This window comes from Notechis scutatus, chromosome 4 (assembly GCF_049901735.1).
Source record: "Notechis scutatus isolate UNSWTSFEM ecotype Mainland chromosome 4, rNotScu1.2, whole genome shotgun sequence".
NCBI classification, from domain to species: domain Eukaryota; kingdom Metazoa; phylum Chordata; class Lepidosauria; order Squamata; family Elapidae; genus Notechis; species Notechis scutatus.
In genome coordinates, this window is record NC_142012.1 from 23,781,938 (window position 1) to 23,798,156 (window position 16,219).

General features: G+C 36.3%; 1 protein-coding gene across 3 annotated transcripts in view; it reads right to left on the reverse strand.

Annotated features, from left to right (window-relative positions):
• PAPSS1 (3'-phosphoadenosine 5'-phosphosulfate synthase 1) overlaps window positions 1-16,219 on the reverse strand; it is a 49,485-nt gene that overhangs the window by 32,457 nt on the left and 809 nt on the right. For all 3 annotated transcript variants that reach the window (XM_026668665.2, XM_026668666.2, XM_087962944.1), the window contains exons 2-7: window positions 11,867-11,981; window positions 10,445-10,680; window positions 8,780-8,918; window positions 7,405-7,523; window positions 2,193-2,306; window positions 1,029-1,140 (exon numbers count right to left, since the gene is read on the reverse strand). In XM_026668665.2, the coding sequence (XP_026524450.1) occupies window positions 1,029-1,140; window positions 2,193-2,306; window positions 7,405-7,523; window positions 8,780-8,918; window positions 10,445-10,680; window positions 11,867-11,981 (835 nt within the window). The remainder of the gene's footprint in view (window positions 1-1,028; window positions 1,141-2,192; window positions 2,307-7,404; window positions 7,524-8,779; window positions 8,919-10,444; window positions 10,681-11,866; window positions 11,982-16,219) is intronic.

A 16,219-nucleotide genomic window follows, 5' to 3' on the forward strand; every position in this document is an offset into this window, starting at 1 on the left:
TTCAAAATTTTCATGAAACCCAGTGAGCATGGCCAATGGTAATGTTCAAAACATCTGGAAGCAACCAATTTGCCTATTCTTGGGTTGAACCTTTACTATTCCCTGTTTACTACTTCAAGTTTTAACAATTGCCAAATTTCACTTTTTTTTCATGCTTCTAGGATGCTTTTACCTAAAATACTAAAAACAGCATTAGTTTTCTAGTCTAACATGTATTGTTAAAATACTGGATATTGTATCTAGTATTGATGGTGACCAATGTTTTTAAGACACCAACTCTTTCCTTATATCTTGGTTTCATTTTTTTGTGAAGCTCCTAAAGAATCTTGGCCAGCCTCTTCGCTATAACTCTTTCTTTCAATGAATCTTCTATGTAAGCCAAAACAATGAAAAGATATAGTCGGAATCATAGGATCATTGAGTAAGAAGAGGAATATCAATTTATATTTGGAGGGAAAGGACAAAATGAGAAAAACAGAAAACCAAGACCAGGATCAGTAAGAATAAAGCTAAAAAAAAAAAAACATTAGATCATAGCCTGATGAATAAGCCTATCTATTATGGTTTGCAAATTATAAATGACTAGGGCTTTGCCGTAGAATTTTGCTGAAACTTTTTCTGGATCTAAACCCATATTGCTATATCAGAAGCATGTCAAAGACTCATTCTCTAAAATTTGTGGACAAAATTTAAAAAAAAATGTTTTACATATTTAATTAAAACTGAATATAACTAACATGATTACTCACCAGATGTGTACTTAATGATGTCCCACTTCTGTCACATTCAACTTGTAATTTTGTTTTGAAATCTCCCAGGGCCAAATATAGCCCAGGACCTCGAGTTTCAAATAAACAAAAGGCTTGATGAAATATAATGACCCAGCTCCGAAAGAATAAGGATATTTTCAAATTTCTAAGTTTGGAGTCTAGCCTAATTTTTTTTCACACACACAGTGCAAATGGGAGAATTATATACAGTTTCTCGGCAAGATTAATGGACTGTGTGGCCAATCTGAAATCTCTTACCATCTAGTAGACAGTCAAAATGAAGGCACTGAAGATATTCTCTTTCTCTCATAAAGCCATTAAGTGGGGTTGCCCACCCCTCCGCAAGAACTTGAACCCACTGCATATCAACCTGTAAATACACATTTCATAAGCTCTAGATTTAATGCAAAGTCTGGGCACCATCAGAATAAAAGCATTCATTTAGAAAGACAGCATGAGAAAAATTTGGTAAGTTATGAGTCTTAGTTTACCCAGACAAAGACGTACCACACCCAAGCAATACATGTGCAGTGTCTCACAACCATGGCAGCTTGAAAATGTGTGAACCTCAATGGACTGGGGAATTCTGAGGGTTGAAGTTTATACACCTTCAAGGTGCCAAGGTTGAATTATAGCATGTTGAAATAATCCATCATTGCCAAGAAAGCAGAACAAATTTCTATGTGTAAGCTGCTTACAGAAATCATCTACTTCAAGATTTGTTCATATTTATTGTGTTCAATAAAAATATTTATTTTAAGTTTTGGGTGTCCACTCAGATATGTACGTAGATTAATTAAACTGCATGGGTTTAGTGAGATATAAAGGCTATATAAAGGATGCATCAATCAAATGAATTTGTAAATCTAAAAATACAAATCAATAAAATAGTAAAAATTAAGCTGATCGAAGATTTTTTTTAAAAAAACAGGTTTAAATCACAGTGAAAGTAACAAATAGCTCAATGGAATTAAGGGAACAAATTTTGCAAATGCAGGAAAGATGCCGCAGTAGAAAATACGGAAACACTACATGATTGGTTAGCAAAATAAAATAGGCCAATCTAATAATGCCAGCGATATCAATACTTACTAAGAAACAGAAGTTTTCCAGACATCGGCATTTAGAAAAAATAGATGAATTTGAGAGTGGAAAACAATTGTCTCTTTTTGTGTGTGTGTTTATCTTTCAAAACTAAGCCAGGCTTGTAAATAACTATCCGATTTGCTCAGATGAACAAAGTACTTTGGCAGTACAAGTGTTTTTGCAATCTGGATGACTGGGAAAGTTTTTCTTTGTAGTATAAAATACAACAAAGGTTTATAGGTAAGAAAAGTTGTGTGGCACAAATAACTAAAGTCGAACTATATATGAACAAGTGAGGTATTAATTGTGCAAACTTATTTGCAAGTTCCCCATTACCTTATTTATTTCCAGAGTTGGCAGTGTTTCTGCATCTGTTTTGGCCAGCTTAAGCTTATTTTCAGGCACATATAGTTCTTTCACCTCATAAGAAGCATCCACTGGTACAATATCCTATGGAAAAAAATGGATGAACAAAAGTTATTTAAGCCTCTTCGATCACAATGAAGGTAGAAGGAAAGAGAAAGAAAGAAGGAAAAAACTCTAATTCTGCAACATTCAGGTACACAGATCCCAGCAATGCCATCTCCTCTGAGGTCTCCCAGGAGAATATCCCAAAAGTACTTTTTTCAAGAAGCAACTAGACTTTCTTGTTTTTCTTTGAAGATGTTTCGCTTCTCATCTAAGAAGCTTCTTCAGCTCTGACTGGATGGCAGGGTTCCCTATCATCCAGTCAGAGCTGAAGAAGTTTTTTGAATGAGAAGGGAAACGTCTTCAAAGAAAAACAAGAAAGACCAGTTGCTTCTTGAAAAAAGCGCCTTTGGGACAGCCATGACCTGGATGACTAAAAATCTCCATAGACAGGAAGAGAATATTCTGCTGAAGATATTCCAGCTTCATATTACTTGCAGTAAATGGAAGAACTGAAGACCAGACAGTGTTTGTTATGACTTGTGAACAACTGCATTATTTTAGGGAACTGCAGGGTATTTTTCCAGTTTCCAAATCAAAGCAAACCCGACAGCTTTGTAAAGATTATATAGCTCTTATTTGGGATGAGAGCAGAGGCTGCGTAGGCACCAAATTTTAAAACTGTTTTTAGTTATAAATAATTTTGGGGATGTGTCATTGGTGAGAAATTAACTTTGTGGTGACTCCATCATGTTCCTTTCCCACTTGAGTGTTGTTCTGGTTGTCTGCATACTTCTACGTGCTGTTCAGCAAATGTTATGTTGTACGGTACTGGTTTAATCCAAAATAGGTTCTTTCGAAAGAGAGGCAATGGTGTTGTCTATAGGCCAGTAGTTTGGAGAGCAACTGTTTCATCTTCACACTTGCATTTCTCACTGGACAATTGCCCATTCTCAATGCCCAGAGAAAGCAGATGAGGAATAGAAGACTGCATAGCTGCAATTTGAGCAGTGCTTTATGCAACATGACTTAGTGGCTTGAGAGGGAACAAATGTTTGTTGCACTTTCTTTGAAGGCAGCAACACAAACCCAGTCCTCCCTGGCCCAGTTCCCTAAAAAGTGAAGGAAGGGAAAACTGTATTTTCTTGCTTGCATGTATTCTCCTTTTCTTGCTATATATATTCTCCTTCTCAAGAGATACAGGAACTAGATGAGGCTGAGAATCCTCTATCTAACCCTAATTAGTATAGTTTGAGTAAACAGCTTAATAGGATACAGTGGGTACTTCAATGCGAAGTTAATAAGGGAAAGGATTCTCAGAGGGAACAGCAACTGTTGTCCTATGAAGCCAGATTGTTTATAAGCAAAAACTGATTATTGGAAAAACATCCATCAAAGCATTTAGAAATCTGCCACAAAGGTTTGTGCTTATAACATCTGGGCAGCTACCAGTTGGTCCTCTGAAAATGCACATGATTACCCACTGACAGATGCAAAAACAAAAACTACTGGTTTCAAAAAGAACGAGCCTCTTTTCATACATTATTATTATTGAATAAAAACTGTTAAGCAATATTGTTAGAAAATTTGGGACAAAATAATATTCAAGTCTGGTTTCAACCTTGAAACAGCTAAAAATGTAGAGCATGTTCTATCACATTTGTGCAGAAACTAGAGCTACATTTGCATCAAACGAACATGTCTAAAATAGACTGATCTCAGCATCAATTCAGACAGTCATGACATTCATCCATTTAATTTTCAGTATATGGAAAGATGCAAAATAAATATGGCTTCTACTTGCCTTTAAAAAAAAGGCAATCAGACTGATAGAAGGTACTCAATGAATACACAAATTCCATTTCCCAAAAATGCAATTGTTTCGCTGCAATATTTTGTAACTATTTAACAGTAAATATTATTTCTTTAACTGACAACTGTAAAAGTCCTTTCTATATCATAATAGCCTCATAGCTCTAAAGTGATGCTTGAAAGTTATATGGAGTTATAATTAAAAGTTTCAGAAACTATTTGCATCTTTAAACTAATGAAATGGATTAACTTAAAACATTTTATGAGCTAAAACATTTGTTTTTACCTAACATGCTATATATTGTTTTACTTTGTTTCCATTTTGCTTCAATGTAATTTGCTCTAAGCAAAGAATCAGTCATGTCAATTCTGCTAGTTCAAACATGTGACCCAGTGTATATATTACAGTATTTGCACTTCAACAATGCACCATAAAGACAAATATTGATATATCAACAAAAATTTTAAAATTAGGCTAAGAAATAAAATTCATTTCCTGAAAAGGGCAAGCATTCTAAGTTTTGAAATATTTAAAAATTTAAAACATATACACAGATATATATATATATATATATATAAGTTTTGAAATATTTAAAAATTTAAAACATATACACACACACACATATATATATATATACACACACACACACACACACACACACACACACATATATATATATATATATATATATATATATATATATATATATATATATATATATATATATATATATATATGTAAATTAATATACCTGGTACATATAATTAAATACTAGTTTAGATTAGAAACAAAACCTCAGTTTCGATTAATTCGGATCTGCTCCGTGGAAACACTATCTTAGAAGGCCCTCTAGTGACAATTTGAAAATTGTGCTGATTTGAGAATGAACGTTATTTTAAAAAAATACCCCAAGATAATAACTAAAACACCTATTGCTCCTAATTTCAATGCCCTTTTCATAAGGCACTGACTTTGGCATAGGTACAAATGCACTAAACTCACATTACCTTAATTTACCCAGGTAACAATGTATTGTACAGGTAGTCCTTGACTTACAACAGTTCATTTAATGACCAAAGTTACAACGCCACTGAAAAAAGTGACTTATGACTGTTTTTCACACTTACAATCATCGCAGCATGCCCATGGTCACGTGATCAAAATTCAGGCCCTTGGCAACTGACTCATATTTATAACAATTGCAGTGTCCTGGAGTCACCTTTTGTGACCTTCTGGCAGTAAAGTCAGTGGGGAAGCTTGATTCACTTAAAAAACCGTGTTACTAATTTAACTGCAGTGATTCATTTAACAACTGTGGCAAAAATGGTTGTAAAATGGGGCAAAATTGACTTAACAACTGCCTCAAAGCAACAGAAATTGTGGGCTCAACTGTTGTTGTAAGTTGAGGACTATTTTATAGTCATTGAGAATTTGATTAAAAACTGTATACTTCTAAAGGAATTATTGTCAGTTATGAAATCAGTGCCAGGAAATTTACTCTGCAAGCGCCTAATAATAATCTCACAGCAAGCTTTTGAGGATTCCAGCATCGCTACCCAAACTAATAAGCCTGATTAGTAAAAACACAAAAAGCAAGCTGTGTGCTGGACAGTTCACGAGGAAGCAGTAGGGCTAGATATTACATATATAACATCTGAAGCACTGGTGGGATTCAAAAATTTTTAATATCGATTCTGTAGGCGTGGCTTGGTGGGCATGGCAGCGGAAGGATACTGCAAAATCCCATTCCCTTCCCACCCCACTAACCTGCTTTCCAGCTCCGTTCTCCTGTGCAGGGCAACAAAAGAAGACCCAGCCAATCAGCTGGAACTCGGGAGGCAGAGAATAGATGGGGGCAGGGCCAGTCAGAAGCAGTATTTGCCTGTTCTCTGAATTACTCAAGATTTCCATTGCCAGTTCTCCAGAACTGGTCAGAACCTGCTGAATACCACCTCTGGTCTGAAGGGGGTTAGCAAATGATTTTTAACTATGTATAGATTCTATATAAAGATTAACTTCAAGACATGCAAAACTAATTATGAATCTCTATCAGCCTGCAGAGTGGAAATAGTTTTAGCCTTAGCTTTGTATTCCCCCCACCCCCCAATGAACTGGTTGTAACTTGTTATTCTTTGACATTCTCCTCTAACAATGCTGATTTTGAAAATATTGCAGGGATGTTATTTCCAGCTATTTTACCTGCATAGTTCAGCACGTAAGCTGAAGTTGGAAAATGACTAAGTATGTGAAGGTGTACAGTGGACGGTTCGGTGGAGTCCTGTAGAATACAGTAAAGCTTACTTGAATAAAAGCCAATTATGGGATTCTAAGAGATGAATCACTTATATTAGAAAACAGATTTCCCCAAAATCTGATAGTCTGAATAAATCAGTAAAGGACAAACTCTCCTTAATCATAGAAGAGTAAATAGTAAAACAAAAGCCAACCATATTTATAACTCTGATAAGAACATTTCATTCAGGTCTGTTTTCTCTCCTTTGAAATCCACTGTTACCTCTTCTTTGATTCTAAATTGTAGTTTCTCTACTGAAAACATTTTTCCCATGACTATATAGACCAAAGAATGGAGTATATATTACCACAATCAATGCTGCAAATAATTTAAAAGAGAAACCAGTCAAACCAGGAATTTTTTTTACTGATACACCAATTGTTAGATTGATTACATGCGTCAACTCATAAAACATTTTGTATAGACGTTTTATAGTTGACAACAGAAAGGGAGGGAGTTTCAAAGAGCAGGCAATAGTGTGGAATCGAAAGTACATTCCATTCATATTTTCTTCAAAAACTGATTAGATGGCTGAAGCTTCTGCCGTGAAAAAACCTAATTGGAGAGCATGATTGATGACTCTTGGCTATGGAAGTTTTTTGTTGGATGATACAATCGGGGGAAGCAGGATCAAGGGTGACAGTGAATTACGTATCTCAGAGTTGGCTACGCCCAGGTTAGTGCTGGATGTAGAATGGTAGCTTCAAATAAATCCTCTTTAGTTTTGGGAGTGTGGCTCGAGGCTCATGATTTAATTGGAATAACTGCCTGACAATATGCCAACTTTGGGAATCACTATATCAACAGATACTTTGTGGTTTTAAGGAATAGAGTACAAAATTTGAAAAATTCAAATGTACAAAAGTTGTTCCTGTGGTAGAATACTGGGTTTTAGCTCATAGAAATATCCTAAATGATTTGGGAGGCTTTCTCCCTGCAGACATACTCCAACACATAGACAGAGGTAAGGATTGATGGGGAAGCCATTGTGTGTACCGGAGAAGTTTAGAATTCAATATTTAGAGCCTTCATACCCGTTCTTGTAGAAGTTCCACAACTTGTTGAACGCAGTCATTGACATCACAGGAATCTGTTTTGAGTACCAACTCGGGAGCTTCGGGTTTTTCATACTCTGAGTCAATGCCAGTAAAACCTGCATAAAAAACAAAACTTAACACACTTCACCACTTCAGGTAAGATTTTCACTACTCAGCTGATGACCAGCACAGAGGCGTCACACACATCTTAGTTTAAAATAATAATAAGGAAGTGAACAACATGCTACAGAATTAACATGCATCTTGATTGCTTTGGCAACTGCTATTTTTTTACCCATTGTATGCAAAGCTGGATCAAAGTGTTTGCAACAGTACAAATTTATTTAATCCTTATTCATCCTGGCAAATAACCTACCTCAATATTTATTAATGTACACAAGTTTGAAGGTCAAAATAATCCAGGCAAATTCAAATGTTAAGTGATATCAGCAAAGATTTTAAAGAGAGGGGAAAAAACCAAGCAAGCAAATGTTAATCATTAGTGGATGAGAAAAGAAGTAATTATTATTTTTTAACTATATCTACTTGTTCTGCAATGGCTAAACCACAGTTCCCTTTTCAATTATGAAAGCTTAGAAGTGACACAGTGTTCTGACTCAGCTAAGGGGTTTGATTTGCAATGCCAGATAATTTTAAAGAATCACAATTCATATATACATTGAATGAACATTAGTATCATCTACAGAAAGACAACCATTATAATCCAGCTTGATCCTTACTCTAATGACTAGAGTGAGAGAATATCCACCTGGTGATCTATCTTAACAAAAAGTCAACTAAAGAGCATTTCTATCTGCAGACTATCTCCATCTGCAGACAGATTAAAATAAATCTTTACAAAAAAGAAAACAAATGCTTCTAAGGCAGGGGTGTCAAACTCACACCACTGCAGTGACATCACGTGATCAGGACTTTTTTCCCCCTTCACTAAACCGGGCCTGGGTGTGGCCAGTTTGTGATGCATCCGGCCCTTGGGCCATGAGTTTGACAGCCCTGTTCTAAGCCATCAGAGCAGATGGTATCAACTTTCTTCTGTAGCTTTAAGAACTGTGACTTAATATAGCATCTAAATACAAGTAGTGGTGGCTAATATATTAGATTGTAGTTTGCCTTGCTTTATTGAAGAAGGCATAGCACGTTGGTTAAGCTGGAAACTTTGGTCTACAAAGATTAGATTTAAGCATCATTTAAGCCAAAAGTAAACAAATGCTGTCACAGCATGAAACAGGAACTGAACAACAGTCCCCTCAGCTCTTTATCATAAAATATAAATCAAATATAAAATAGGGAAACAACATACCAGCCTAAGGATTCTAGAAAAAAGTGGTAAAATGCCGACCGTCAGCCTCACCTTTAATTTCACCAGCACGAGCTTTCTTATAGAGGCCTTTCGCATCTCTCTGTTCACAAACATACAATGGAGCATCCACAAATACTTCAAAGAAAGGAAGACTTGCTACTTCATGAATTTGTCTTGCATTGTTGCGGTCCTAACAGCAAAGAAAAAATTACTGTAACAAAAACTTTTATTACAATGTATCTAGCCACAGCTCCATTACACAGGTGCTAATATAAGGAAAGATTAATATAACCACCTTCCCTTGTAAGCTTAGTTCAAAGTAACCAAACTTCATTGCAGTTAAATTAGTTCAATCCACTAATCTTGATTTGCAAAAATTCTGGCAAGATTCCCATTTTAAAAACGTATAGTTATTTGAGAAAACCATTGCTGCTTGGGTCACATAGAACTGTAAGGCATAAACCATGGTTTACGAAGTGCAATTTGGGATTCATATATTGCAGGGTTGTCAAACTCAATGTCTGCGGGCCAGGGTGCTCTGACCTGGCCTGTGGGAACACCCTGGAAACAGTGAAGCTCCATTTTCAGTGGCAGAGGGCTGTAGGAGGAGCCCCCAGCCCCCCCCCCCCAGCCATCACAAAGGCCCCCAACAGAAGTGACATTGAGCTGGCCATGCCCAACCTGGCCCATGCCCAGAGATAAAGATTTTGTAAAAAAAATTTTATACCCTAGATATACTTTAATTGAAACCATGAAAGCAGTAACACTGAGCTCTAAGCCTTTATATAAATAAAGCTTTTCCCGCCAATAGACAAATTATTATTATTAATCCAATAGAAGATAATTGTCTGTAGCCCAGAGTTAAACTGTAGAATTATGGTTGTTTGTTCTGTGAGCTTGGTTGGTTACTTGCAGACATTTTATTACCTGCTCTGATAATATCACAAGTGTGCGTGACTGTAGAGTTTTCCTGGTCAGCTTCAGCACAAACTGATTTAGCACAAGCAGCTGATTGTCGGTTGGACCAACCTCCCAATGATCAGCTGTTTCAGGCTGCAGGGATCGCCATCGCCTATTGCCACCTCCATGAGCCCCATTTTCAGCCTCCGCATTCCGTTTTCAGCCTCTGCACACACCATTTTTGCCTCCATGTGCCCCATTTTCAGCCTGTTCTGATCCCCACCACCTGAAATGGGCCGAAAATGGAATTCAGAGGCCAAAAATGGGGCGCACAGAGACAACAATAGGCGATGGCAATCCCTGAAGCCTGAAACAGCTGATTGTCAGGAGGCTAAATCAGGCTGTGCTGAAGCTGATCAGGCTGTTTGCTGCAAGGAGGCAAATTGCTGAGAGGCAGAGGCAGATTTTTTTTCTTGTTTTCCTCCCCAAAAGCTAGGTGCATCTTATACTTTGGAGGGTCTTATAGTCCAAAAAATATGGTAGCTTAAATATGACTTTTATGCTGTTTTCACTTTTGATTGGTAGCCTCCCGGAGCTGATTATAAGATGGACAATTATATAAATGTTTTAATTTTTAAAAAAAAATCAGTAAAAGCTGTAGTGAAAACCTATTCAGTCTAAAATATGCAAGATATTCCACACAAAATTTAACTTTTTTCTGTTGTCCATTTTCAAGAATCAATTATTTGATCACATCCTAGAAACTATAAATGGTAAAATGGAAAGTATGCAATAAAATTAGGAAAATATGCTCACCTGGGCATAAGGAGAAATAAAGCTAGTAATGCACACCAAGCCAGCATCCGCAAATAATTTAGCAACCTCAGCAATCCGACGTACATTTTCTTCTCTGTCTTCTGGTGAAAAACCTAGATTCTTATTGAGGCCTTGTCTGATGTTGTCACCATCTAAAGTATAGCAGGGGATGCCATGGCATACTAGATATTCTTCAAGTGCCATACTAACAGTGGTCTTTCCAGCTCCTGATAGCCCTATGTCGTTTTCAAACAAGCAAAGTATTGATTTGTTTTATCTATGCAGATAACTATTTTTACAATAATAAGTTCCAGTGTTCAAAAAAGTGGAAAGACTAGCAATCATGCATCCTGAAAAATTGAGTCAGCCTACCATATTAGTATAATAGTATCATGTTTTTATTATATTTATGCCAAAATCAGACATAATGTCAATGAAATAGAGGAACATAAAATCTGCATAGCACATAAAAACATTATGCAAAACATATATCACTTATATATCTTGTATAATCAATTATAAGCAACAATTTAAAAGGGCTCATGGGCATAGACAACAATCTTGGTCAATTTTCTACAGTTTTCTTTACCTAACATCATGTACATTCTTAGCCAAAACAAAGACTTTTAAAATGTAACTTTCAACCTAAATAAAGAAAGTGAGTGTTTATACTGACTTACTATGAGTTAACATTTACTAGTGCAATTCTGTTTGAAATTGGAACAAAAATATTAAGTCACAAGTTTCTTACCTAGTATTTTCATTTGCCAATGTAACTGAGCAAATTTATCTTATGAGGTGCAGGCAGAGAAGTAAGATAAAAGTATGATCACTGCACAATATTTTTTTTCTAAGACAAAGGACTCTTCATAAAGGAATCCTAAATTTCCTTTTTATATTTCCCAGTGTTTCCTCTTCATTTATATAAAAATGAAGGATATGCTTTGCCTTACTGTTTCAGATTCCGAAGTCTCATAATCACTTGGAAATAATGCAAAGGAAAGATATGATTTTTAAAAATTGGATATAACACAATATGTCCTAAATTGCAATAATATGTTTTTTTCCCCTCTTTCTAACAAAGTGATACTATTTCCCCAGTAGGCAATAAAGTAGCACACAATAATGGTTTCTGAGATAGGTAGGTAGGTAGGTAGGTAGATGATCAATAGATGATAGATAAAAGAGAAATACTGTAGATAGAGAAATAAAGATAGATACACACACAACAATACAAAATACAATACAATACAAGTAGCAAGATAGAACAGCAAGATAGAAAAGGGCATCGGATTGAAGGTGATTTGACATTTTATGCTCCTGAGATTTGTTGAATTATTAACCTGTACATACTGATATTGATGTTGAGAGAAAAATGGAAAAGGTTAAAGTAAACATATTCGTTGGGCAGCAGTTTTGTACCTGTTAGCCACACTGTGCATCCCCGAAATCCACTTCTGGTCCCTACCACCTGGCCCCTCTTATTTCTGCTAACATGGTGGGCTTGATAAGTGACATTGGTAGCTCTCTGCATCCCCTGAAATAAAGTAAGATTAAAGGATAAAACGATCCTGCTTCTTTTCATTAATGCTTGTAAAATAGGACAGGGGTGTCAAACTGGTGGCCCGTGGGCCAGATGTTTCACGCATAGGCCACGCCCACCTGTCTCCACGAAGGCAAAAAACATAAGTCACGTGATGCTGATGCGATCGAGTTTGACACCCATGAAATAGGAGATAAAACTGGAAAAATCATAATGTGAACCCCAGTATAGAACACAAATGTTTGCATTTATACACTGTACGACCTCAAAAATCCTAGTGGTGAATATAGCACAGTCTGATACATTCATGAGATGCCACAAGCCACAGTTTACAAGCCACAAGAATTGAGGTTCATACAGCAGGCTATAATCAGAATTTTAATTATGGTTTGGTAACCAACTTATCACAGTCAGATTCATACATTGAGCTAAAATGTGTGAATGAATTTAGTGGAGTGAAGTCAAAACTATGAAAGTAGATCGTTGTGATATTTTTATAAAAGTGAGTATAAAAGTAACCTAACTGTGATAATCATTCAACCTTTTGCTTTCTTTTTCTTTAGATGCATTATGTAGCATTATTACATAGCTACCCACCTCCAATTCATGACTCTAGGTAGCTAACAGTGAAAACAGGAACATTTATGGAATCCACAGCCAAAGTACTAAACAAAACCACTAGATCAAATCAGTACAACTATCGCATGGACTCTGTCAGACATCTGAATCCCTACTGACAAAAGCATGTTTTTAAGGCCTTAGGAAAGGCTGACAGGGCTCGGATCCATCTAAGCTTGGAGGAATGTGTTCTGTCTAAAGGGCTGGTACTACTATAGAAAAAGTTTCTTCCTGGGCCCTGCTAAATAGCACTCCCTAATAGAAGGGACCCAGAACATGACTCTTCTGCCAGAACTAATCAGACAGATAGCCATAATCAGAGAGAGAATTCCCCTAAAATAACCCAATTAAAGCCTGTGATTTATAGCTGGTCTGTTATTGTTTAGTCACTGAATCATGTCTAGCTCTTCACGAACCCATGGAACCCATAGTGCTCCTATGTCCTCCACTGTCCCCCAGAGTTTGCCCTAGATCCTGACTGGTTTAAGACAATGCAAAGATCGGGGTTGACCAAACATATTATCGATAACCTCAAGGAGCAATCTCAATAGCCGATTTTAAGGAGTAACTGGAACAAACTATGATCCTAGAACTCACAAAAATGCTGACAACCACTATCAAGACTATAGCTCTAAGTTAGAATACAGGAAAACAAAACTCCAAACCGAGCTGCTCAAACTAAATCTCAGAACCAAAGAGGTAGTTGAACTTAAATGGGTTGTCAACATTCAGCTGCTCAACATTATGCTCCACGGAACACAGTACCCTACAGAAAGGCCTCAACTATAACATAGATGATGCTAATCAGTTAGAATTCTTTGCAGCTTTGGGCACAGCATTTAAAACCACAGGACTTGCCACAGTGACACAAAAAGCTTCCTGGCTGAATTAAGAACTGAATCTTTGCCTTCCCAGACATAGTTTGTCACTCAAATCATTAAACCAAAAGTTATCTGTGGAAACATAAATATCTAGAAAACCATGCATCTGCACTCCTGAATGTGTTCATAAAAAGCAGGGTACAACACTAGTGAGACAAGCTCAATTAATATTGTTTTATGCAATATGCAAGAAGAAAAGGATAAAGATACACAAATTAAGGCAATACATTTTGGTTTCAGCTGGCCAAAAGAGATTTTAATATACAGATTCTTACAAACAGAAGCATCAGAATTATTTTTAAAAGTGATTCATTGGAATGACTAGAGAACATAAGAACCTATTAATATGAAGTTTCTAAAGCATGTAGATTCAGCAGTTCTACAGACCTAAGTTTTTTAGACCAAAACAAATCTCAAGTCAAAATAAAACTCAGGACAAAGAATCTTTAGTCATACAGAACGCTGTTAGCAATGTCCATTTTCACCTTCATAAAACATCTATACAGCAGCAACAAGCAATCAACTGCATACTAATCAGCTCTCCCCAAAATAGATTTTCCTCAAAAGTTATTTAATTCTATAGACCTCTGTCTATTCATTCAGGATCAAGCCAAAAAGTCACAAGCTGTCAAATAATTTGGGTTAGTTCAGCACTGTTACATTACAATCTAAATAGTGTTTCAATGAAAACACCATTAATACTGAAAAATAACATGTTTAGTAACTTATGAGAAAAGGGCAGCAACCTGCATTTCAACAGCTTCCGTGATTTTTTTCTTACATTGTCTCACATTTATATGTAGCTTCTGTTAGAAAACAACTTCATAGATTTATTAAGAATAATTTTTTTTCATTAAATAAATGAATCAGTATGTTTTTGACTCATTATTTAATTGGGTTCATAAAGTTTCACAAACTTTTAACCACCATTGTATTTCAATTGTTCATCAGCTACACAGAGCAAATCAAATACTTTAACAGTTTAGGCTTGTTAATCAAAAGGTCAACAATCTAGCCTCTACTCATAATGGATAAAAAATGTATAAAGATTTGTTCTAGTCCAGTTCAATATCCATGCAGAAGATTTGTAGTAACAATGTATAAGTGGGTGGTTTTTTTTGCAAAATATTTAATATTTTACAGATTATGGGATGTACATACCCTTAGTGGTCTATCCTAATGCAAACCAGAACTTTCTTAAATGCAAATAAATATTGATTTTTTAAAAATGGTAACTTTTACAAGTTACCACACCATTAACTTGTTAATGTAGTCTGGTTGTAGGTTAATTAAATAGCTCTAAGAGTTACAGAATTATCCAGTACTAACTTAAAAGATGCAGAAGCCATAATAGTGTACAACAAATTTTAAAACCACAAAATAAAAACAGATTAGTGATTAATGTTGATGAACATCTTATATTCACTGTGTAGAGTTTTCAGGTACAATTTGAAAGCCTTTAAAGTGAGGGAGTGGCAGATGTCACTTAAGATCCTAGTCTATTTTCTGGCTCAATTTGAAAATGGGGAACCATATCAAATGAATTATTTCTAGGTCAGAAAAATACAATATGCTTCTTCTTGTATGAACTAGACCTTACACATTTTCAGTCTACAGAGATGCCCTGTTCCATGTCTATTATCTCTAGTAAATATGACATCTGGCTTTTCTCCCAGCTAGCTACTCCATCCTCTATTCTCTCAGCTACTATGAGAGTGAGTGCGATTTGTGTGTGCACTATGTGGACTGCACTATAACCACTAACCAACAGCAAAGAGTCCCACAACATTTTGTTACCTTCTAGTAGTCACAATGATTTCTACAGCCCAGATGTCGCTCAGGTTATTTCTGATTCCACGACACATTTGTTTTTAGATAGCTGTCAGATATCCGCTTTCCCCAAGACAGTATTCTCACTATAACATAGGCTATTCTAAGGTGGCCTGGGACTTGTAGTCCACCATACCCAAAGAACACCAAATTGGAGGAAAAACTGAATATTTATTTATTTTATTTATTTATTTGATTTGCCAATTGTTTACAAGATAATAAGTATAAGTGTATACATAGTTGTGAATACATGAAATGGGTACATATAAGAAAAATAAAAGAAGAATAAGAGAAACAATAGGACAGGGACGGTAGGCACATTGGTGCGCTTATGCACGCCCCCTACAGACCTCTTAGGAAAGGGGTGAGGTCAATAGTAGACAGTCTAAGGTTAAAGTTTTTGGGGTTTGGGGAAGAAACTACTATATTCCATTAGTGTCAGTATTTTGTGCCTGGAAAGATACGACAGGGACTGCCAATTTTCTAACCTTTGGCCAGTACTGTAAATTTAACCTACTGTATGAGACACTCCCCCACTCCCCCATGGATGAAATCCCACGTTTGTTCAAACCTAACCTCGAATGAGTGCTCTCCTTCAAAGAACAGCTCCACAAAGCCTTCCAGTCTCCCAAGATTTATGAATAGCCACATTGTACACCAGATTTCAGCCTCCACCCCCTTCCGCCTCAACTGAAATACAGCGTTTGGCATTTCCTCGGATTTCTCTCAGCCCTGCATTATTTTGGTTTTTTTATTTTTTAGCCACTCGGGAGTTTGAAGAGACCAAACGCCATCCTTCTCCCTCGTTCCTGAAAAGCCATGCGAGAGACAGACACGTAGGGGAAAGGAAGGAAAGGATTCTCTTTGGTGTCCCCCCTCACCTTGAAAGCATACATACATACA